We start from the raw sequence: 24,318 nt of genomic DNA on the forward strand, positions 1-24,318 counted from the left end.
AGGAAATGTTTCTAAAAGATTTTCGGTGTACTTTTTTATCAATCGCTTCCTTTTGAAGACTGTAAGGCCAAAAGTAATAGATGAAGAAGCCACTGACAAACCTTAACAATAAACTAATCAACGAGGCAGAACTCAGTCTTGGGAAAACAACGAACAATGAGAAACACGTGAATTTGTGCTTCTGCAGTGTATTGACTGTTCATGAAGTATTCGGTAATGCCACAGGGCATTTTTTCGTCTGGCTATGTGAAGATTTATTCAAAAGCAGAAATTTTGACAGTTACTGCCAACTATTCGAAAAACGTTGAGAAAGGCCATCCACAAATGCTGGAAGCCCATAATCCCTTGAACAGACACAGAATTTATTCCCCTAAATTCGCATGGGAACTGGCACTCGCTTTGTTAAGACGGCTTAAGTCATAAGGATCACACAGGCACTCGAGAATCTCTGCTGACAACTGTTGCTACAACGACAGCTGCGTCGTTTCTAATCTTTGACTTTAGTTTGTAATTCTCAAAGTGTTAGTGTTATGTTTAACTAAAGCGTTAAAGAAAACTTACTTACATGTTACTTGGCTTATGTCATCTGTTCTGTTCTTCTAGTCTGTGTTAATTGTGCAACTGGTGTCACGTCATTGTTTTGGTTTTGCCGGGATGTTTCACAAATCGTAGAACTTCCATTATTTATGAACGCCAATGTCTGACGCCTTTCTTAATTTTTATTTATACGTTCCGTAAGTAGTAGTAACACGAGAACAATGAAATAACAGCGGTAGTCTTCGATGTAAGGTTGACAGATACACAAGTGCTAAAATACAAGGCAAATGGCTTCGTGTGCACACAGACTAGACGAAAGGCAACACGAGATGGGCAACCGCGATAATTATAGTGTGTCAGCGTAAGGTAGTCGTTACCCTCGTTGCGTGTGCACTCCACGATCCTTCAGGGTTGCTCCAGTGCTTTAGACTACGCCACTTTAATGACAGTGGTGACTAAAGGTGGTGTTATGCCAGTTACGAGGTGAAGAGAAGTTTTGTGACAGTTATGAAATTTTGTCCGTTATGATTATTTGCGCTAAAATAAGAAATTAGCGAATGAATTATGTTTCGTTTCTGAGTGTATCAAAACTGATTCACAGTCTCGCCTGGCGGTTATGTAAATAACCAGGAATACAACAGCTAACAGCACGGAATGCAATGCTACGGTAGCGAGCGCACGAATTAATGCAGTGACGAGCATTGAGGTTGCGCGCGTTGTAACTGTTTTCCATTTATGTATAAACTGAATCACTCGGCGTAATGTTCGAATACCGCAGACAAAGTTAAAATTCATATAAAATCTGACAGATCAGAGGCTCTGTCCTACCAGCGCTGTTGTAAGTATCGCTGCCCGAAGAGTACCATCCGCATTTCATCTCGATAATGAAGGAAAATAGGGTTCTGTAACATCTGTTATCTACGACTTAATTGCTCATACACGTTCGCAGCAGCTTTATAAATTGTCAAACTCGTGTTGATCTATCTGGAAGTAATTTTTGCAACCACCGAATCGGTGTAATTCTGACCTAATTAATATGTCTTTTTTTGTTTCTGTGGGAATATGAATCAATTTTAATCTGTCGGTCAGAAACAGAACAATACACTGCGTTAAGGTCGTTCTCAACTATAGACCTTTGTACCTCAAATCGAAATTTTAAAAATATGACATACACCTGTAAATTTTCGTCAGAATTTGTTGAAAGATGGAGCTCATCCTGCATCGCCGCCTCAGTAAGCAAGAGTATAGGTTAGAAAGGACTCTACATATCAGGCGCAGAAGTCATCATGGGTTGTGTTCACATGTGTGAGAGACTGGGTTTTATAGGTGGTACAAACCTACGGATATATTGACAGGCGATGTGACTATTCTTACAAATATATATCTTCCTTAGCTGGGAGAAAGATGGTAATCGATTCAGATATAAAGTCTTCGTTTTTGCTCGATAAAACTTTGAAACATTTGCGCACGCTTTCGTTCTGGGTTATTATGTTGTATGCCAGCTTCAGCTGCTATATAACATTTGTTTTATGAGCTATCAATTCCTTTTCGTCCATCTGCTCTTGCTGCTTTTGAAATGGTTGCTTCTGCGTAGGATAATTTTACACTCCCAGTTTTTTTTACAAAGCATGGTAACGCTCATGCCTTCCGGACGAAACATATTACAATAATTACATGACGCTAGGTTAATGTAAGCGCAGCAGTTTAAGAGAAACAAGACTGTTATTTTGTGTAATTTTGTACAATGACAAGTGACGCCGCAGGAATGTCCACAAATAATCATAATTCCATTAATAAATCCACATCTATCATAATTTCTGGATGCTTCCTCATTCTGAGTTACCTTAAGCTTATTTACTATACGAATTACTCAAAGTAATTCACTCTAGATCTTCCTACATATTGTCTCCAGTTTTTTCTTTTCAGTTTAACATGCTGTTGAAGTAATATATTAGGTTCATTAAGAGTAACGCAAGGAAATGATTGTCAAACAACGCAATAGTTTCGTCGTGGTACTTTACACGATTTTTCATTCATTCCGAAAAATGTGGTTATTCTTTCATCATTAGTATGTCCAAATTATCTTTCTCACTAGGATATCTGTCTTCGTGTTCTACCTCTGTCTGAACATTCCTCCATGGTTTTTATCCACACTTGTATGCATGATTGTTGAATAAGTTTGTTAGCACGAGACGATTGTTTTTAATTAAATTTTCTTGATTTAAAGTTTTGAATTTATGTGTCGTATTTAAAATGTGAAAACTTCCTTCGTACTGAGAAACCGCCAGTTTTAAATTTCGATCGCTGCAGCACATTTTAGGTTCTCACTGTTCCACTACGCTGCTTCTGGAACAGTAAAGCATCAGTAAATCTCTTCGGTTGTTTAAGGGAGTCTGCGTATCATTGCCTAAACATGGGTCAATCTGGAAACGTTCTGTAAGGTCACAAAGCCGTCGTTTCGATTCACTGTTAGCCTCGCATTGATGGGACCGTTTCAGACCTATTTTGTCACTGAACAAAACCGTTTTTGAGTATCCATCTTTGGGTAGCAATAACGACTTCCCCATACACCACAATGTACAGCACTGAGAGCCTGTGCTGATTGTTCGATGTTTGTTCTGGTGCACCAACCCGCGACGTTAAAATTATGTTCCTCACGTTAGAGACGGGATGACGTAGTAAAAGTATCTTATTTCAGTTCTTACGTTCTTCATCAGCAAGGGCAGTTTCATATAAAACTGAATCCAATACGGAGAGTACGAAAAATAAGCATATCAATGCATTAAAAATATTTGTCGTAACGCGACTCGAAATCGCACGTTGCCTATAGCGAGAATGCTCTACCATCGGGAAGCGTCTTCCCCTGCCCTTCAGTACATTCCTGCACACTTTCCTGCGCTATCAGAAAAATGGCTTGACGACGACTCATAATTTGTTTTCGTAATGAATTTTTCACTCAGCTACAGAGTCAATACTGTGGCGAAATTTGAGAGGATTCAGACTGTATGCTGGTACGTCATACTGTTCGAATCTGTCAAGAACTTTCAATACAGTTCTCTCTTCGCTCCACAGATAAAAGTTCATTCAAGCGTACAAACCTGGTTGCTCTTACGTACAAATGATGCTGGGCGCAACTGGAAATTCAGATGGAATTATTTCGTCGATGACCTTCGGGACGAAGGCACATTGCTACACAATGAAACAAAGAAAAAAATGGGGCGAGAACGAAAAGAATTCGATGGATCATGTTTTTCACCTAGGCAGTAACCATACAACCAGCAATAGGCACAGTGATTATTGCAGGCAGGACGGCTTCCACGGTGTAATCTTTTTGACGTTGACTCGGAAAGTTGGCAACCAGTCAGTGTTACAAGATGCTGATTGCTCCTGTCAAACTTCGTGACTTTTGCAAGTAACACAAGTGACGATAAGTTCACATTTTACTAACAATTATGTATTAAGCTTATTAAAGTATTCTAACCAAGAATTGCGGAATGAGTGTTCTGGGGTGGCAAGTTCTGGTGTCCACCAAGATTGTCTTTTCGAAAGTGTCACTTTATGGCAAATGATTATAGACGCTTGTAATCTCTCACCGAAAAATAGTGGATAGCCTCACTTCCTTTCTCTTCGTGTCCGACCGTTAACTCTCCAGTCTACCGGTGGCCGATCCTTACGCAATGCATACTGAATGCTTGACAGACAACGCAAAAGGGTGCAGCTAATCACTGTTTCAGTTACTTTATTTGAGCAGGAATCAGACACTATAATACTATCGAAATTCACCATTTCTTCTAAAGCAAATGTGGTAGGTTCACAACGGAAAAAATGTCTCGAATGGTCGGCTTGCTTAAACCAAATTTCTTAACAACTACTATTGTTGCGAGGGTCATTTGGATATAAAGTTTGCATTTCGTTATATAAATACCGACAGAAATAAAATGATGATCATTGTATAAGCAAGTACGTAAAGTATTTACATATTTCTTGTGTTAACTCCCTCTATGATACACGTAGCGTTGAAATTTTTGCCGTTGATGATAATTGCTACATGAAGAATTCATAAAATTTCTGGAAACTGCAGCGCAAGCGTCATCATCTTGAAACATCTGTTCAGAAGTCGTTGCCATATGAACGTTTTTCGTCAGGTACGTTTTATGATCTTTCTTTTGGCTTTTCATCGTGAAAGTTATCGAACCTCAATTAAAATTCCCACCCATCCACGAACCATTGATTCACTTACTGCCTAGTCCCTATAAATTTGAGAGATTTGGTGGTTAGTACGTGCATCTCTCGTGTAGCAGTCGTTTCTATTACGTCCTTCTTTACGTAAATTGACACGACTCATATACAACTTACAACTAAAGGCCGGTTCAACTCACACAACCAAAAGTAACATTCTCAACCTTGGGCGTTTCAAAATTTACAGACGTACCTTAGTGTTGACTGATCAACGAAATTTTTATTGCAGATGAAAGAGCGTTACGGAGCGAGGTGGCGCAGTGGTTGGCACACTGGACTCGCAGTCGGGATGACGACGATTCAGATCCCCGCCGGCCATTTAGATTTACATTTTCCGTGATTTCCCTAAATCGCTTACAGCAAATACCGGGATGGTTCTTTCGAAAAGGGCACGGCCGGTTTTCTTCCCCATCCATACCTAATCCGAGCTTGTGCTCCGTCTGTAATGATCTAGCTGTCGACGTTAAACACCGATCTTCCTTATTTACTTCCTTCCTTTCTTCGAATGAGCGTCTGTGAGCCATTCGCGGCCGGGGTCAGTTGGAATAAATTTCTTCTCGACTAGACAGATCTTTGTAAGGTAAAACAGCATCAAATGCAGCGAGCAGTGCTGTAAAGAACCATCTGTCCCTGTAGAAGACTACCTGCGACAGTCGTGGCAACTTTGGAAAAATTTTGATCGGGTAGCGTTCATAAATGGTGAAGGGAATCTACAGATATACAATATTGCTCAGGGTCATCAAATAGCCCCTAATTTTGTTAATATAGTTATCTGGGCCATTCCATGAAGACGCTCACTGCAGACAAGTCGCAGCTGAGATCAGTTGACTTGATCGGAATTATCCGGACACCTAGTAATGGGTATTAATATGGGGTTGGCCCGCCCGGTTAGCCGTGCGGTCTAACGCTCTGCTTTCCGGGCGGTGTGCCGGCCAGTCTGTGGATGGTTTTTAAGGCAGTTTTCCATCTGCCTCGGCGAATGCGGGCTGGTTCCCCTTATTCCTCCTCAGTTACACTATGTCGGACTGCTGTAGCCTGTTATGGGGTTGTGAACCACTGAAGGCTACGGCGGGGACGGAGCCTCTCCGTCGTTTCTAGGTCCCCAGTTCCATACAATACAATAAAATACATTATGGCGTTTCTCCACCCTTCGAATTAATGACGGCTTGAAATCTCCTGGGGTCCTGTCAATGAGATGTCTGAATGTCTGTGGAGGAAAGGCAGTCCATTCTTCCTCTAGAGCCGAAGTTAAAGAAGGTAGTGATGTTGGATGCTGGGGTCTGGAGCGAAGTCTCTCTGCCAGGCGCTTAAGTGTGAACTGCAACATAATCACTTAGATGTAGATATAGAAGTCGACATTCTAACTCATCCCAAACGCGTTCCATTTCGTCGAGGTCGGGATTCTGGGCATGTTAACCCTCTCAGGAATGTTATTGTCAACGAATCATTTCCTCATACATGTTGCTTTACGACAGGGTGCATTGTAACGCTGATACAAACAATAATCGGCTCCGAACTGTTTAACTCCAATACGCAGTACACAACGCCATAAAGTGTAATCATTTCGCTTTTAACTGCTTCTTAATCACAATAAAGGGACCACAGACTAACCACGAAAAACAGACCGGCACCGAAGCAACACCTCCTCCGTACTTCACTGTTGGCACAACATAAGATAGCAGGCAATGTTGTCGAGGTATTCGTCAAAGCTAAACACTTCCTTCGGATTGCCAATGGGTATAGCGTGATAAAGACTCCAAATCACTAATTTCCCGCCTTCGACTGTCCAATGGCGTCGCTCTTTACACTTACAGAAAAGTGTAGCTTATGAGGAGCTGCCCGGTCATTGTAACGCACTATTCTTAGCTCCCTTACACAGTCACTGTGCTAGCTGTTCTACTGGTAGCACTTTGGAACTCACGACTGATTCCTACCACCGATTTCGTGCGATTTTTTACAGCTAGCCTCCTCAATGCTCGACGGTCTCCGTCCGTCAGTACCAGAGGCCTGACTGGTCTGCCGGCCGGTGAGGCCGAGCGGTTCTAGGCGCTTCAGTCTGAAACCGCGCGACCGCTACCGTCGCAGGTTCGAATCCTGCTTCGGGCATGGATGTGTGTGATGTCCTTAGGTTAGTTAGGTTTAAGTAGTTCTAAGTTCTAGGGGACTGATGACCTCAGATGTTAAGTCCCACAGTGCTCAGAGCCATTTGAACCATTTTGATTTTTTCTGACTGGTCTTGGGTTAGCAGTGCTTGTTCGTTCGTGTTTACATTTCGCAATCACATCACCAACAGTCAACTTGGGCAGCTCTGGAAGAGCTGAAATGTTCCTGATGGATTTGTTTCTTAGTAACATCAAATGACTAGGCGACGTTCAAAGCCACTGAGCTCTGCTGACCACCCCATTCTGCAGTTAATGCTTTTTTACTGACAACACAGTACTCCTCGCCTTCTTTTACATGGTCCGGTCCGCCTTTCGTGACGTCTAGTGGTCAATTCCACATTATATCTGGGTGTGCGGGTACTTTTTATCGATAGAATCACGAGGAGGGCGACGATACAGGGGCCTGCTGAAAAATAATACCTCCGAATGTATGTGAAAATTCTTCACGATTCTTAAATACAAAAAAGTTATTATCATTCCACACCTTTATTCTAAATGTCTGCACATTATTTCTTAATATAGTCACCCTGGCGATGAACACGTTTCTCTCAACGAGACACCAGTTTGTCGATAGCGTCACTGTAGAATGTTTGACTTTGTTGACGGAGCCATAACTTCACCTCTGGTTGCACCACTTCAACGTTAAGTTTGTAAGGTTTTCTTTAAGTACCGGGAACAGATGAAAATCGGATAGGGCAAAGTCGGTACTGTATGGTGGATGACCGATGACAGTGAACCAAAAGCCTGGAATTGTTGCAAATGTCTCAGCGTTAATGTGCGGTCTGGCGCTGTCATGCTGGAAGAGAGGGTGCTCCATGTGTGGGCGAACTCTTCGAGCTGGGAACTCGATTATAGCGTGCTGTTTCTCACGCTGCGACATAGTTACGTTACACGCCGCCATGTTCCACGCTACAAATCGAAGCCCTCTAGCAGCAGAGTACTCAAATATGTAGACATGAAGAGTAAATATTTAGAATGTCAATAAAACTTGTTTTATTTAAAATACTTTATAAGCGTTTTCATTTTAAAAAATTGGGAGTTATTACTTTTAAACATATCATCAAGTGTACTTTGCATGGTACTACATTAATGAAGCGATATAATCCTTAAAGCACTCTTTTTTCGCAGACTCACAGTTCTCCACTTGGAAAAATAAGAACGTTGAAATTGCAATTGTGGACTTTGAAAATCAATAATAGTTGATGGCGACAATGAAATCTTTTTTAAGAAAAAATTACGACTGTAGGGAAAATATAATAAGTAGAACGACTGTTCCGTAGGCGACCTTCTTTACTGGATAACTGCACTCTCTTATTATTGATCCGATAAATCTACGTCTGGCATCGGCGCTCTCATCGCTAATTAACGTGGTCGTTACAACTAAAACTACTCCAGAAACATACTGCGTACTTGACACTTGACGGTTGCCGATCACTTGTCAAATAATATCGGGTCTTTCCGTTTACTGAGTGTATTACAATCCATTTATTTAGGTTTACCGACAGCTGCTAATACGCTAGCAATCGTCTTGAAACTAATCATTGAAGCGATATGTAGTTCACTTTACTTTCGAACAGTCATTTCTTTGTTTTTGTTAGATAAATCCAGTCAATCAATGTGGAAATCCGCTAGATTAATTAGAAACCTTTCAAGATAAGCTTTTATAGAATCGTTCTTCCCACTGACATGATTGTTCCTCAGACATCTCGTAAGTCACCAGGAAATTTTGCTCGGCTGTGAGTAATTCATACGGGATACTCTATTGTGTGGAATAAAAAAAATCAAGAATTACGTGTTGTAAAATTGGTTCTTACGAGGGATGATTGAAATAAGATCGTCTCTTTTTCAGTAAGTGTATCACAATTTGTACGAAATCGATTTTTCGTCAGTACTGTTACTTATTAACCTTAACGCGTAAAGCGATTGGATCAAAGTTAAACGTATTTTGTCATTTGAAATGGGAAAAATTCCTGCTACTGTCCAAAACATGAAAGGATTAGTGACAACCAGTATGGTATTTTCACATGTGATGATGGTATGAAGTCCAGAAGATAGTCGTTGTAGTAATCCACTTCAACAATTTACCGTTAGTGCTCAGAAAGGGTACGAGAAGTGATGGAGGTAGGTTTCGAAATAAAAGCAGGAAATGTAATAATGTAAATAACAATGAAAATTGCTAAATACTTGGAAAATAATTTCATCACCTTCTTAATTGTCCAGAACCAATCCATTAGCTGGAATTCTCAAACACTCATGAAAATTACCTGGGAGTACCACAGAAACAGAGAAGTAATTCATACCTTAAAAACAATAAAGTTAGTAGAGAAGACTGTTACAGCGGAACTTTTGAAATGGTTTCCACCAAAATAAATAAGAGCTAGAATTAATCTTTGAATAAATCTGGAGAAAAGAAAAATCGTATGAGAGTGAAAGGTATCCGTGATAATTTCTCTACACACGGAAGGCAATAAACAAGACGTTAACAGTCACAGAGGAATTTCCTCCACGATTTTCCACGATTTTGCTGAACAGGGTAGAAACGACACTGGACAGTCATTTAGGTGAATATCAAGGTGGTTTAGGAAGGTCGCCACAGATAACTGACTTCAAGAATTGTTTTTGATTTTTTTTTTTTAGTCATCATTCTTCTGACTGGTTTGATGTGGCCCGCTTTGGAACTCTATTTCGTAAAACACTAGGAGACGCATTACTTACAGTGAAATGTGCATCAGCCCTTCGAAATAAACACACTCGTGCGGCAAGATGATGACCTATCATCAATTACTTTTAATTGCGTTCTAGAAAAAATAGTGAGAATATAAAATGAAAAAGTGAATGAATATAAGATTTCATCAGTAAGGTTGAGAAAAGGAAATAAGAATATTGGAATAAACTCTCTCGGATTTGCAGATAATTTTGCTATACTTTCTGAAAATATGGCATCTGCTGTAACGCAAATTAATATTTTAGAAGAAACAGCCAGTAGAATTGGCTTAAGAATTTCTGCAGAGAAGACCAAATGTTTTACAGACATTAAAAATGCACCGAAATATCTGAAAACAATGTTGGTCAAATTGAAAAGGTTTTGTGGTTATATTGGGGAGATAATCCAAGAAAATGGTTTGGAACAAGCTGCTATAGAGGTAATGTTACATAAAATGGGAAGGGCATACAGCATGTCCAAAGATTTTCACAACAAAAATGTCTCTCTAAAAATGCAAAAATAAGGCATTACAATACAATGGTGAAGCCAGAATGTCTGTACGCAAGCGAAAGCCTAGCATTATGCTATAATTCATATAAATTTGAAATACGAGATAAGCAAATCATTAGGAAACTATTAGACCCACGAAAAACTGTGGAAGGTTGGGAATAACGTAGTAATGATAAAATTGATCGAAACCTAGAAAACATATGGGAAGTAATGAGAAAAAGAAGACTGGTATTTTGTAGACATTTATATCGAATGCAAGGCAGTAGACTAACCAAATGGGTCGTCAGATATTTGTGGGATAAGAAGTTCATAACATAATGGATCCATGATGCAGAGAAGGATTTAGGAAAAAAACTGTATAAATGCCGAAGAAACAACTAACAGAGAAGTGTGTGCGGAGAAAGTATTGAATACTGAAAGATTCCAAGGCAGCTGGTATGAAGTGGAAGAAGAAGCATAGTTAATAGATGGTAGAGTACTGGAACAAAGAAAGTGAAAGACAAATAAGTAAATGAAATTTGTACGTGGTCCTGAGTGGCCCGTTTAAAAAGAAGAAAAGATACAATAATTTCTCTTAGTAAATGTACTGGTAAAATTGTTGAAATGTATGCCCTGTTCTGCAGGTCAATCTAAAGTGCGTCATGAAAGGTTGAATTTAAAGTCGATGAATGGAGGAAGAAAGTATATAGGATAAAACAATTGGAACCCCCCCCCCCACACACACACACATACACATACACATACACACACACACACACACACACACACACACACTCACAGAGAGAGAGAGAGAGAGAGAGAGAGAGAGAGAGAGAGAGAGAGAGAGACTGTTGGTAATGAAGGAAGAGAATAGATTGTCAAATGAAGAGTAATCAGTGAATAAAAAGGAGACTGTGCATGCTGAAGGGCTTTTTAGAAGAACACATGTCTAACTATACGACCCCACGAATCTGAAGTTAATAGCACATATAACTAATAATGCTACAAATAAGCGTGTGGTTTTTCGGGCCAGCACTAACAGACACTTTCACACAATCTGTATTCTATAGAGACAATATAGTATATTTCGTGGTAGTGGTTAGAAAAGCGGTTGCAACTATTTATAGAATCTTGCTGACCTGGTGGTTTCGATCGGTGTCCACGGCTTACAATGTTAATGAACAATGAGATGCGTTCGTGCCGCTGCTGTCAGGCGATCCTATTTGGTAGCTGTTTACTCTGCGACGTGTTTGATGAACATATATGCCACTAGAGAAGCCGTAACTACTGAGCTGTCAAAACGGCTCTGAACGTCTAGGAAACACGTGTCTGGGCACAGTCAGCCTTGGGAGGAGGCTGTAGGAACATCAAACACGATTCAAAGCTGGAGGGGTCGTAATTGCATTTCGTACCGCCACACTGCGGTTTGCTCGGCATATAGCATCCGGGAACACATCCTTCGGCACAACGATCACATCCACATATATACTCCGCAAGCCACGGTATAATGCATGCCGGGGGGTACCTATATACCTATATTTATTTTCTGTTCCATTCGTGTACTGAGTGAGGGAAAAAATAACCATCTACATGATTCTATACGTGCTCCAATCCCTCTTATCTTATTCTCACGAACCCCACGCGAGATACACCAGTTCGACAGCTCAATGGCCGAACAATCTTGTTCGAATACAGATTCTTTAAATTTACCCATCAAGATTTCTCTTGAACTATATCGTCTTTCTTCCAAGAATTCATTCTTTGACAATTTCTGTTGCTCTTTTGTATGGGCTATATCCACTTGTGACGAATCCTAGCTACGCTTCTACGAATTCGTTTGATGTCTGTTGTCATGCCCAATTGCTAAGACCCCCAAACACTTGAACAGTACTTTAAAATTGGTCGCACCAGCGTCTTGTATGCTACTTCCTTTACAGATGCATTACATTTTACCAGAACTTGTCCAACAAATCTAAGTCTTCCACCATTCTACGCGATTGCCCCGTTTCATATCGCTTCTTGGTATTACCTCTAAATACTTATACGGTGCGAGGTGTTCAAGATGATCACCACTAATCTATCGGGTCCTTTCTCTTTGTTACAGACATTATGTCACAATTACACATCTTTAAAGAGAGCTGCCATCCATTACACCAGGTGGAAATTTTATCGACGCACTACGAAGCCATTATCCGAATGGGATGGAAATTGGTGGATGTGACTGATGTACGTATACCGACAAATAAATGGTTATGCTTTCTAAAAAATTGGATGGTTTATTCATGAGAAAGATCTTCACAAATCGAGCAAGTCAGTAACGTGATGGTCCATCTTTGGCTCTTACACAAGCAGTTATTCAGCTTGGCACTAATTGATAGTGTTGTTGGATGTCCTCTTGAGGAATATCGTGCCAAATTCTGTCCAGTTGGAGCGCTAGATCGTCAAAATCCGAAGTTGGTTGGAGGGCTCTGCCCATAATACTCCAAACGTTCCCGACTGGGGAGAGATTCGGCTAACTTTCTGGCCAAGATAGGGTTTGCAAGCACGAAGACAAACAGTAGAAACTCCCATCGTGTGAGAGTGGACATTATCTTGCAGAAATGTAAGACCTGGATGGTATGCCATGAAGGGCAACAAAACGGGTCTCAGAATATCGTCGACGTACTGCTGTGCTGTAAAGGTGCCGTGGATAACAACAAAAGAGGTCCCAAACCATCGTTCCAGGTTTTCGGGCCGTATGACGGGCGACAGTCAGGTTGGTACCCCACTGCTGTCCAGGGTGTCTCCAGTCACGTCCTCTCTGGTTATCGGGGCTCAGTTCTAAGTGGGACTCATCACTGAAGACAATTCTTCTCCATCCAATGAGATTCCAGACCGAGACGTCCCGGATAGTGGTGGGGTACCCATCTGACTGTCGTTCGCCATACGCCCCGACAAGCTCGTAATAATTGTCTGGGACCCCTTTGATTGTTCGATTCTTATCCGCCGCACTAGAGAACGCTTGGAGCATTATGGGCTGGGCCCTCCAATCAGCCAGGGATTTTGACGATCTGACGCACCAGCTGGACAACATTTGCCACGATTTCCCTCAAGAGAACATCCAACAACTCTGTCAATCAGTGCCAAGCCGAATAACTGCTTGCATAAGGGCCAGAGGTGGACCAACGCGTTACTGGGTTGCTGCATTTGTGGATCTCCTTCTCATGAATAAATGATCCAATTTTTCTGAAATTGTAACCATTTATTTGTCTGTATATGTACATCACATCTACCGATTTCCGTCTCTTTCGGATACTTCCTTCGTTATGAGTGTTTTTTTTCCCTTTAGAGTGTATATTGAAACTATCAGAGGTCCGACTACACTTCCTTGAGGCACACCCAATGTTACTTTCGTTTCTGTAGAGTATTCGCCATCCAGTGTAACGTAATAGTTACTAATAGTCAAATATCAAATATTACTAGAACCAGTAACATATTTGTGAAGATACTCCTTTCGGAAATCTAGCAAGACGGAATCTACAAATTAAACTGCTCTGCTACTTGGAGATGTAGTGTATGAATAAAGTGAACTGTGTTTCAGATGAGTGGCTTTTCCACAATTCCAACTGATTCAGTGAGATAAGCTTGTTAAATGCCACAATATTCAAAGTCTATTTATAAACCCTTGAGTTTATACTGCTAATGAGACTATGTTGGTCTCGAACTTCGAGTTTATCTTCTTTCAATGTAATTCGTAAGTCGCATAAAGTTTTCGGCTAATACGTTCAGTTTGTCGTTTTCTCTGCGATGCAGTACAACTGCAAGACAAGGATTTCTACTTTGCGCAACATTAGAGCTGTAGTCGCTTACGCGGCGACTCTAAAGAAATTACTGGACTCAGCAATAGCTGTTTTGCGCTCCATTGAGTTGAAAGTTGCTTATGCCCACGTTCAAGAAACAATAATATTTCCAAGAATTAGTCCTCATGCCACTTCGAAATTTTTTAAGAGGTTGTGCTGAAAAGTATTGCCTCTGAATTTTTTATTCTGTTCTCAATCTCGGTTGAGAAAATAATGTTAAACTTAAACTTAACTATGTACTGATACAACGCTCTTGCAGTACTGCCACAATTTAATCCAGTGTCAGAATTCTATCAATGAGGAAACAAGAGATTGGTGTAGCTTGGGATGAATTTCTCACTGTTAACGTTGATTTTGTATTTATAGTCCAAGTTTACAAATTTTGCATCGGAACATTACTGTCACTGATTCGTGTTGGTAGGCAATCAAATTTCTTCCGGTGTAAAATATGTCAGTTGTACAGCTTGGTTTCTTGAGTTCAATGTCGTCTTCGTTTTCTCTTTCAATTTCTTTTGAGCCAGTGCACAGGAAACTCAAGCATTTGAAACGAACCATTTTCCTTCATTTAAATTTTTCACCTAACGTTATCAGGTTGTATAAAACAGAATCATAACATACATGCTGTCTCAACTACGTTTTGCACGCCTCATGATTTTACGATTATTTGCTCATTGAAAACAACTGATGAAAACTGTACACGTCTACGGGAAATCCCCTGGGAAGATTTCAAGTGTCGCCTTATACACAGAGTTCTGGCAGAAGGAATGTTCTAACACTTCAGACTATGTATTACGTGAATTAATATTTTAGATTCACTTTTAAAGGATAAATAAATGGCACGATACAGAAGTGCGAGAAAATGATCCAGAGAGTTAAGCCATCCCGTGATGGGCTTGTCCTCTAGGGAGCATTACACAGTGGGTAGGAACCACGTCTGCGGGAGGACGTGCGATCACTTCCAACTGCTGCTCAGGGGCGTTAACCGCAAGTACGGGGAACTGCATGAAACCGCTTTCAGCCCACGGGCGACAACCAAAGGTAAAGTTGTTGGACGGGCACCGGAGGCTCTGTGGGCAGCCTGGCAGACTCGTCCTACCACATCGCCTGCGCATCACGAGCAGCACTCAGCTGATATACACCAATTTACATTTACAGGACGTAGCAGTTATAAACAATCGACTTATCGATGATCGCTATGAAAATTAGTCGCATGGGTCGCAGCGGTCAGTACAGAGAAAAGAAATGACAGCATACTCGGAATGTTCGAGGCGTAACCAGACACTAGTTACAGAGCGTCACAAATTTTAGATTGCTGTTTCGCGTTTCCTGAGTGAGATGTAATGGGAAATTAAAAAAAATATCTTTTCAATATTCTCCCACTTGTCTATAATTTCAGATTTTTCATCCGAACGTGTGCTGTAAAGAAATTTTCTGGCAGAATAAAATATTATGTTGAAATGGGAATCGAACTCGGACCTTCCATTACACAGCTACTCAGCCGAAAGTCAGGTCGTTTCGATAACTATCTTTGGTCTAAGAAATATCACTGGAGATAAGTGAAACAAAAGTCTGTTAAAAATGCACCTTTACCGAACCAATGAGAAATATTATATCTACAAAGATCAATTTTCAACAACGGTGCCGTTTTCCATCTATATGAGATGGCACGTTCCTATAAGAATGTTCATACCTACAGAGATTAATTTTAAAGAACTTCCCATTTGCAAGTTTAAACGTAATTACATCGAAGTTTGTAGAACATGGCTGCGTGAAAATTACCAGACATAAAGAAAAAATGACAGGTATCAGTGAGAGAGCAGATGTGTCAGAACATGTAGATGAAGCATTCGCTCCGCATAGCCGCATCTAATTAGTTCGCGCTTGGACAACCCAATAAGCAGATTTCCAAAGCCGGCTGCTGCCGTTGTGTACGCACAAACGTCGCACTCATGTACTGACGCTTGCCGTGTCATAGACGGATATGAGTTCCCACTTCTCTAAGTGGTTGCCAGACAACTTTGGGATGCACAGCAGATGATACCTGTGGTGAGAATGGTGGAATGTAACAAAGTAAAGCACCAATATTTGTGGCTCAAACTGTGTATATATTTTCATTTCGCTATAGTTCCCTACGCAGCAAACGAAATATTTGAACTAATAAGACGGGCCACCTCTTGCGGGAGACAGGAATCAGTAATTATTATAGAAAACTTTTCAGTGTACTCACAACTGTTGTGTGAGAAATTTCTGGTTTGACTATCAGAGTGTTTATAGCCGCAATTTGCTGGCTTTTCCAGTTATTTATCCTCATATTTATTTCAAATTGCGCTCTACATTTTAGCGCTGGGAGAAATTAAAAGCTTTGTGTAGAAACTAAAGATTCAGCATGTCAGTGGAAGCGTTTCAGCAACAAAACAAGGTCAGTGATTCTTATACGTATCTAAATACACGATAGTTGATGTAAGTATGGTGAGTCGCCTTATCAAAAAGGAGAGGAGGAAACTACCTAAGGATAAAAAGAAGACCATCACCATGCTATATGTTGGGAAAATCTCAGAGAATATATTTAAACCATACAATGTCAAATTGACATTCAATGCACCAATTCGTCAGATTTAGCTTGAAGCATAAGGTGAGGACCAGGATAAGTAAACTCGAACTAGCGGGAGTATATAATACACAGTCTGTATCGCATCACGCAAGGTACATGCGACAAACCGGAAGAACATTAAGCGACACGTTGTATAAAATGCAATTATGGAATGTCTTTAGTGACCAAACACATACAGAAGCAGGCCACTCGTTAAAAGGCATTGAACAGGCTTTGGAGGTATTGCACATAGCGTAGAAAGGAAGAAAACTTGCCCTGCCTGAAGAACTAGAAATATTAGTTCCTCGAGGTGGATTTGACAATGTGATCAAAATATCAACGGAAGAGAGCAGTAACGGGCTCTTCAACGGGTTCATGAATCTTTTTTGAATATAGCGGTAATACGAAATATGTAAGCAGTTTTCACAGTTAACTATCGTCAATATTGTTTCTGCATGCCCAACGTCATCTCTGGACTAGGGTGACCGTTTAGGTGCCCGATGTTTACAGAGAAAGCCAACTAGTTGGGAGACAGATGGTGTGACAGGCAATCGGTGGTGCTGCTATAGAAAAGAAACGATTTAATGAACGAGTGGTAGTTCCATGGAGAGGGACAAGAATCACCGATTTTGAAGTTAGACCTAGACTTTATGTCCGAATAATTTTTTTTAATTTATGACTTTTATGCATTTTGAGGAGCATATTTATGATATGTTAAAAACAGACAGCCAGCTGAAGGGATATTAGCTTACGAAAGGCATAGCTATAAATAACATTCTTTATATTTGTGTCGTATGCTAAGTAACTCACAGCTTAGAGCTGATACAAGATGTGAAAACCGCAGCCCTTGGAAATTCTGAAAAAAAACATGATATAGTCATCAATACGAGAAGTCGCAACCCACGTTATCAAGAGTCATAATTAAGATTTTATGGAAGTTCTCTTGTTTGGCGGGGGGGGGGGGGGGGGCAGTGCAGTGGGATGTCGAATCTGTGATGATTACTATACTTATCGAGGGGCACATTTCCAACATTTTGAGAAGAAATAGCTCAATTGAACGTATAAATTAAGCAAGATACGGCGCTTACTGCTCACTTAATATCTCCTTAACATCCCAAGGATACGGAATCACACAAACATTGTGCCAAAGCAAAATTCAGGGTAAGATGATATGAATAGCAGGAAAACGTAATAGGGATACTGATTTCTCTCTCATCTCGTCTATAATCGTTACGAAAAACATAAAACTGAAAGTTTTGCCAAGGCTACAAAACCAGACGAATTCTTCTAAATACTGTCCATCCAGAAATCATAGGAGAAACAATTGTCTGCCATGGACTGACACTCAGCAGTAATACCCTCTTGAAAGATGATCAGCTGAATTTTGTAAATATCACCGCGTGAATTTGTGAACCTAATGCAGTGACGCTGGTAGATATAGATCCATATTATGCCTAACAGTCAATGGCTGGTAGATAACTCTATTAACTTCTGGAAAATGTTCGTGTCTGTGAGTGTGTTGGCACGTTGTATACATGTCTGCGAGAGCAGAGAGTAATTAGTAAGAAAATGTCGCAATGTTTAAATAAACATGAAGGTTTACCTGGCTACGCAGTGTCCGGCAGTGACGACATGGTATCTGTTCACCAAGGAACCTCCGCAGCGGCTGGATCCGATCCTGATATACGCCTGTAACATAAATGATAGAAATATGTTTGAAATAGTAAGTGTTTGAGAAGCAGAAAAGAGAGTTCATGCAATTGTTCAACAAGCAAAGATTGCAGTCCGTAAAGTTGAGATCGACTTTATTCTTGGATTACTACGACAAATCTTCAACACGATTGCAGAGTTTGGTCTGTAAAACTATCATAGCACAACTTTAAAGGTAACGAAAAAGAAAAAACAAGATATTCCACGGCAGATTATTAACCGTCGATGATTAGTATTTTGCTAGCACATCTTTAAATCGTTCCATTCGGTATAGATTTGGCTGTCCGCTGGCGTTCATTAATGCCTTAAAAAGTTTCACGTCCCATTTTCTATAATTGCAAATAATACATTTAATGAAACGGAGACAGAATTACTTCTACAGCTTTTCGTTATTTGAGGCATCTCCACATATGGCTCACAGCTGATTTCATATTGTGTGAAACAAGTAGGTATTTCTGTCCATTGAGAAATAGGGAAATGCCACTGTATTAAGCGTATTAAGTGTCCTTCTCATAAAGGCTGACAAAGCCCTCGATAATAAACCGAGAGAGAGTTTACTCTACTGTTTGCGCTGCTACCCTTGATATTACTGTTCATAGAATTCTTGTTCTGCGGAGCTGCATCTATTGATCCAGGCAGTTTCACTGTTACAGAAAGAGTTTTGCGCTGCTACCCTTGATATTACTGTTCATAGAATTCTTGTTCTGCGGAGCTGCATCTATTGATCCAGGCAGTTTCACTGTTACAGAAAGAGTTTTTTGCAGAAACGTTTTGATGTCAGGAGCTAATTCTTTCTGTTCCCTCCCTGCTTCGTACTTGATACTTTTTTTGTTTTTGTTTTTGTGCGCGTCGCCAGGTCATGTCAAGACTCTGCCAGGCGATAATTGCATAGTTTATACTTCTTATTCAGTGTACTGTCGCCCGTTGGAGGGTCTGCTAACCTAAGATTTTAAAATTATTTAAATTATTTAATCGGATGGCTCTCCTGTTACCCACAATGTCAGTTTACCTTGAGAAAAACGTCGTTATCTGTCTTGGAACTGGGTAACTTTTGGTTTGATTGTCTACGCGATTGTACTATTTATATATGTTTCTGAGGCGAGGATGGATGACTATATGAGCATGAACCTGGACATAGAGAAAAAACTGGCCAAGTGCGATTGGACCTCGCATTCCGAGGTTCCGTACAAACATAATTATGTGTACAGATAATTCACACATTCTGGGAATCGAGAATCTCAACAACTTTACCTGTTATCGATATCGCTCCTGGCAAGATATCAGCCTTCGGAATTCCAAGACTTTCGAGAATGTTTTAATTTTAAGTTTATTTGTTTTTAATAATTTCCCATTTGCTAGTGTCATTATTTAGTTACATATTAATAAATTTTTGTGTAATTTCGGCTTTTCTGTTGGAATTATATAACTACAGATTAACTGTTTTCTGATATTTTTCTTTACTTGCACTGTTAAATCTTGATTCCTGCCAAATTTCATGATTCTAGGTCAACGGCAAGTAGGGTTTTGATGAGTGAGTTGGCGAGTATCAAACTACGTGACATAAATGGCCATATCTTTTGATTTCATTGATTTGGAAGCTTAATTTTTACGCCTCCAAGGGATCATTGGCCTTGGTATGTGACATAATTGCAATTTGATAAAACAACCCGTTCCTAATACAAAGGGGACAAGCAAACACTCCTATGACAAACGACGAAAAATATTTTTTTCGTGTCATATAATTACAAATTACCATTTTTCGGATTTTCTCCCTAAATAGTATTGTGAAATGTTGCTTCTTGCCAAATTTTATGATTCTAGATCAACGGGAAGTACCCTGTAGGTATTGATGAGTGAGATTATGAGTATCAAAACATGTCACATAAATGGCCGTATCATTTGACTGCAATGACTTGGAAGCTTAAATTTCTTACATCGCCAAGGAACTACAGATCTTAGCAAGTGATATAAATTTCAACCTGATACGTCGACCCGTTCGGGAGAAAAAGGGGTCTTAACAGTCGGACAGACAACAACAATGTGGTCCTGTACGTGTTCCGTTTTTACCGATTAAGCCACGGAAACCTAAGATCCGTCTAAAAGCCACAATGAGACTGACCGGTGCCTGAGACGAACGTTCTACACCTACGTCAAAATCTATACTCTGCAAGTCACCTTACGGTGTGTGGCGCAGGATACTTTGTGCATCAGTGTCGTTTCCCACTGTTCCTTTTACAGTAGCGTATGGTTCGCGGGAAGAACGATTTCTGGTAAGCCTCCATGTGGGCTCGAATCCCTCTGATTTCATCTTCACGGTCTTTTCGCGAGATATATACTGGAGAAATAAACATAAATGTTGACTCTCACTCTCGGTAGTTCAACAGAAGACCATAACGTAATGCGGGACGCATCTCTTTCAACGTCTGCCACTGGAGTTGGCTGAGCATTTGCGTGACGCTTTCCCGCTTATTAAATAAACCTCTATCTAAACGTGTCGCTCTTCTTTGGATCTTTTCTATTTGCTCTATCAATCCTATCTGTTCGTTAATCCGGGGTGCTGACTCGAGTCGAGTCTGCCCCCACATTGTCTCGCACGTCATCATGGTGCAGGAAGCGCATTAAGCTATATGAGGAGGTCATATTCCCAGATTTAAGGCTTCCACGAATAAATGTGAACTTCTGAAAAACAAAACACTTACGGCGATTAAAATAAAGTTTCTTTAATGGATGTTACAATATGTTTCGGTTCTATTTTACCAAAGACCAGCCAAGTGAACAGGACTTCATGGAGTTAAACGCCGTTTGTGACTCGAAAAACGGCTGCCACAGCCATTACAGGCTGTGAATACACTTAGCATGAGAGATGAACAGAGTTTTTGCATAGTCAGTTGTTAAGAAATAGCAAACAAGAAATTCATTACAAGGTGAACGAAACTGGAACGACGGTAGTGGGGACTGAAGACCTGAAACAGTTATTCAGTAATTTTAGAACATATTTTAGATCTTTATGTTCAAGCATATCGCCCTTAGCGAAAGTTGCTTCAGAGTAATTCCGTTGTTTGAATAAAAACGAACACTCACTGAAAAGAATCACAACTCCACAACACCATGAAGGAGTCGTGTAACGTAAACGAAAGTTGGTAGGCGTGTTTCTGCATCTGAATTCGCGCCAGTTGTATAAGAGTGGCTCTAGTAGCGCCACTATGAGGATGCAAATCAAGTTTGTCTTAAATACACGCTGTAACGGTTCTGAGTGTTAGTTACTTTTGAGATTGGACATGGTGAGTTGATGTTACTCAAGAATGCTTTTAAGGCGGTAAAGACGAAATTATCAACACCTCACTGAGTTTCAACGAGGTTGCGTAACAGGACTACGTGAAACTAGACGTTCCTTCTAGTGTTCAGTCGCAAGAAGTCCGGGATCCCGATGGCCACGTGTCACTACCAAGAGGGAAGACCATCGTGCTCGACGTATGGCTCATACACATCGTGTGCAGCAGCAACCAGAGCAGCAGTTCGCATCACAGAGGCACAATGAACTGTTATAATCGCTTACTTCGAGGACAGTCCCGAGCCAGACACCCTGTAGTGTACATTCCACTGACCCCAAATCAGCACCATTTGCGACTTCAGTGGTGACAAGTGTAAGCTCATTGGAGGGCAGGGTGGAGGTCTGTTGTATTTTCTGATGAAAACTGGTTCTGCCTCGGCGCCAGTAATGGCCGTGTGCTGATTAGAAGGAGGCTAGTTGAGGGCCTGCAACCAACCTGTCTGCGTGCCAGACACCAAACCTACACGTGAAGTTCTGGTCTGGGTTGCGATTTTGTACGGCAGCAGGAGATCTAGCCACGTGTTGCTGTAGCTCAACATGGGTAAACGGAAAATTGCTAAATATGTATGGGAAGTGGATATACGTCATAATCTCCTTCTCTCCCTTGTGTTTCTCCGTCTCCTGCTTTTCCTCTCTTTGCTCATCTCCTCCTCCTCCTCCTCTCCTTGTCCATCTCCTCCTTCTTCCCCCTCTCCTTATCAATTATTTTCTCTTCCTCTCATCTTCTCCTCCAAATCTCCTCTTGCTCCTCTCTCTCCCGCTCTCTCTGTCCATCACCTCCTACCGCCTTTCTCTGCCCATCTTCTCTTTCTCCCTCGTACTCCATATTCTTCTCTGCCCCCTTCTCTCTCTTCCTCTCTCTGGCCAATACCTCCACCCCCTTTTCTCTGTCCATCTTCTCCTCCTCCCTCTCTCTTCATCTCCTACTGCCCCTGTCTCTGCCCGTCTCCTGCTTTCTGGTTTCTATGTCTATTTCCTCCCACCCATCTATCCATCTCCTCTCCACCCCCCACCCCTTCTCCCTTAACTTGAGCTTTGTTTATTGTTACTGAATATTCGTATGCAGTAGTTTCCTAATCATAAATATAATTTTCCTATTTGCTAACATTTCCCTAATATATATATATATATATATATATATATATATATATATATATATATATATATATATATATATATATATATAGTATATGTGTCCTAACGTTTGTTATAGTAACGTGTAAAAACCTGAAGTAAATCGATCGAGTATTTTTGGAGATTTTTTGGTAATAATATTATATATTACATACATACTTGTATATTTCATATATTAAAATATGCCCGTCTGAATGTTCATTATAGTATCGTATAAAAATATGAAGTAAATCTGTCACCAGCTTTCCGAGATTTTTGGTAATAATGTTTCCCCTTTATACATTACATATTTTATATACCCTACATATATTCATTCGATATTTGACCTTCCACATCTGTATCTGGTCTAAGTAGCCTCTTGCAAATGGAAATAAGAGTGAACTTTCACTTTTAGGCGATATTTTGTGAGTATATTTTGGGGATTTTTTTCCCCCAGGATGTTTTGTAAGATTCAAAATGGTTCAAATGGCTCTGAGCACTATGGGACTTAACATTTTAGGTCATCAGTCCCCTAGAACTTAGAACTACTTAAACCTAACTAACCTAAGGATATCACACCCATCCATGCCCGAGGCAGAATTCGAACCTGCGACCGTAGCAGTCCCGCGGTTCCTGACTGAAGCGCCTGGAACCGTTCGGCCACCGTGGCCGGCTTGTGAGATTCCTTTGAATGGGTAGTCGGAGACCACGAATTAAAAATTTTTTTTGTGTACACCACATATATATTTAATTAAACTGTTAATAGGAAAATTATCGCTATTTTGAATAGCAGTTCATATCACGTCAGTAGTAAGGTTCATTTCGTTTCCTTTGCTGATTGGCGAGAACATCATCAGTGACTGCATAGTAACTACTTGTTTAAATAAATATATGTTCGCATATTAACTTCGCTCTCACTATAATTTCCTCAGACTCACAGTAACATCTCACTACCAGAAACAGTCTTTAGCGTATACTAGAACATGAGTATTCAAAGAACGTAAGTTCATTACGCAATCCTGTCTCTGTTCCGACTTTAAGCAACAGAAAAGCGGTGTTTCTATTTTGTAGTTTTTAACGCCGTTCAGATGAGTTCAGCGAACTGAGACGACGTGCAGTGCAAAACTTCGTGAGAGTTCAGGGTTACATCCAACAGAGACCTATGGGGGCAGCCAATAATGCATCGATGCTTAAAGTTTTCTATGGACATGTAGAAAAATCAGTGGAAATATTACCTTCGTCAGATGCCATGTACTTTTCCCAATTAATCTTTAACGTAGTTTCTGACCTAATAAAGACAGCAAAAACTGAGTTTCGTACAGGTTGTCCCCTGAAGGAATGACCCATTTATACTAAATTATAATCATGTACTATATGCTTCCAGGGAGTAACTGCTAAAATTAATTATTTTGTTCAGTCTCCACTTTGCCTACCACAAGCCTAGTTCAATTACAAAACCAGGTAACCAGCTGCGTTTGAGTTTCATTTAGTGAGCACTTCTGGAAAGTTTAATTAATGATTGAGATAACGAAACAATTACACTCAGATAACTTTTACTCCTATCTACTTTTGTGTTGTTGCGCTGAAATTGTAATCATTTGCAT

General features: G+C 40.4%; 1 protein-coding gene across 1 annotated transcript in view; it reads right to left on the reverse strand.

Moving 5' to 3' along the window:
- LOC126184287 (serine proteinase stubble) overlaps positions 1 to 24,318 on the reverse strand; it is a gene marked incomplete at its 5' end in the record, with an annotated part of 278,456 nt that overhangs the window by 93,515 nt on the left and 160,623 nt on the right. Inside the window, one exon of the mRNA XM_049926664.1 lies at positions 18,164 to 18,249. Within this exon, the coding sequence (XP_049782621.1) occupies positions 18,164 to 18,249 (86 nt within the window). The remainder of the gene's footprint in view (positions 1 to 18,163; positions 18,250 to 24,318) is intronic.

Source organism: Schistocerca cancellata, chromosome 4 (genome assembly GCF_023864275.1).
Source record: "Schistocerca cancellata isolate TAMUIC-IGC-003103 chromosome 4, iqSchCanc2.1, whole genome shotgun sequence".
In the NCBI taxonomy this organism is placed as follows: Eukaryota; Metazoa; Arthropoda; class Insecta; order Orthoptera; family Acrididae; genus Schistocerca; species Schistocerca cancellata.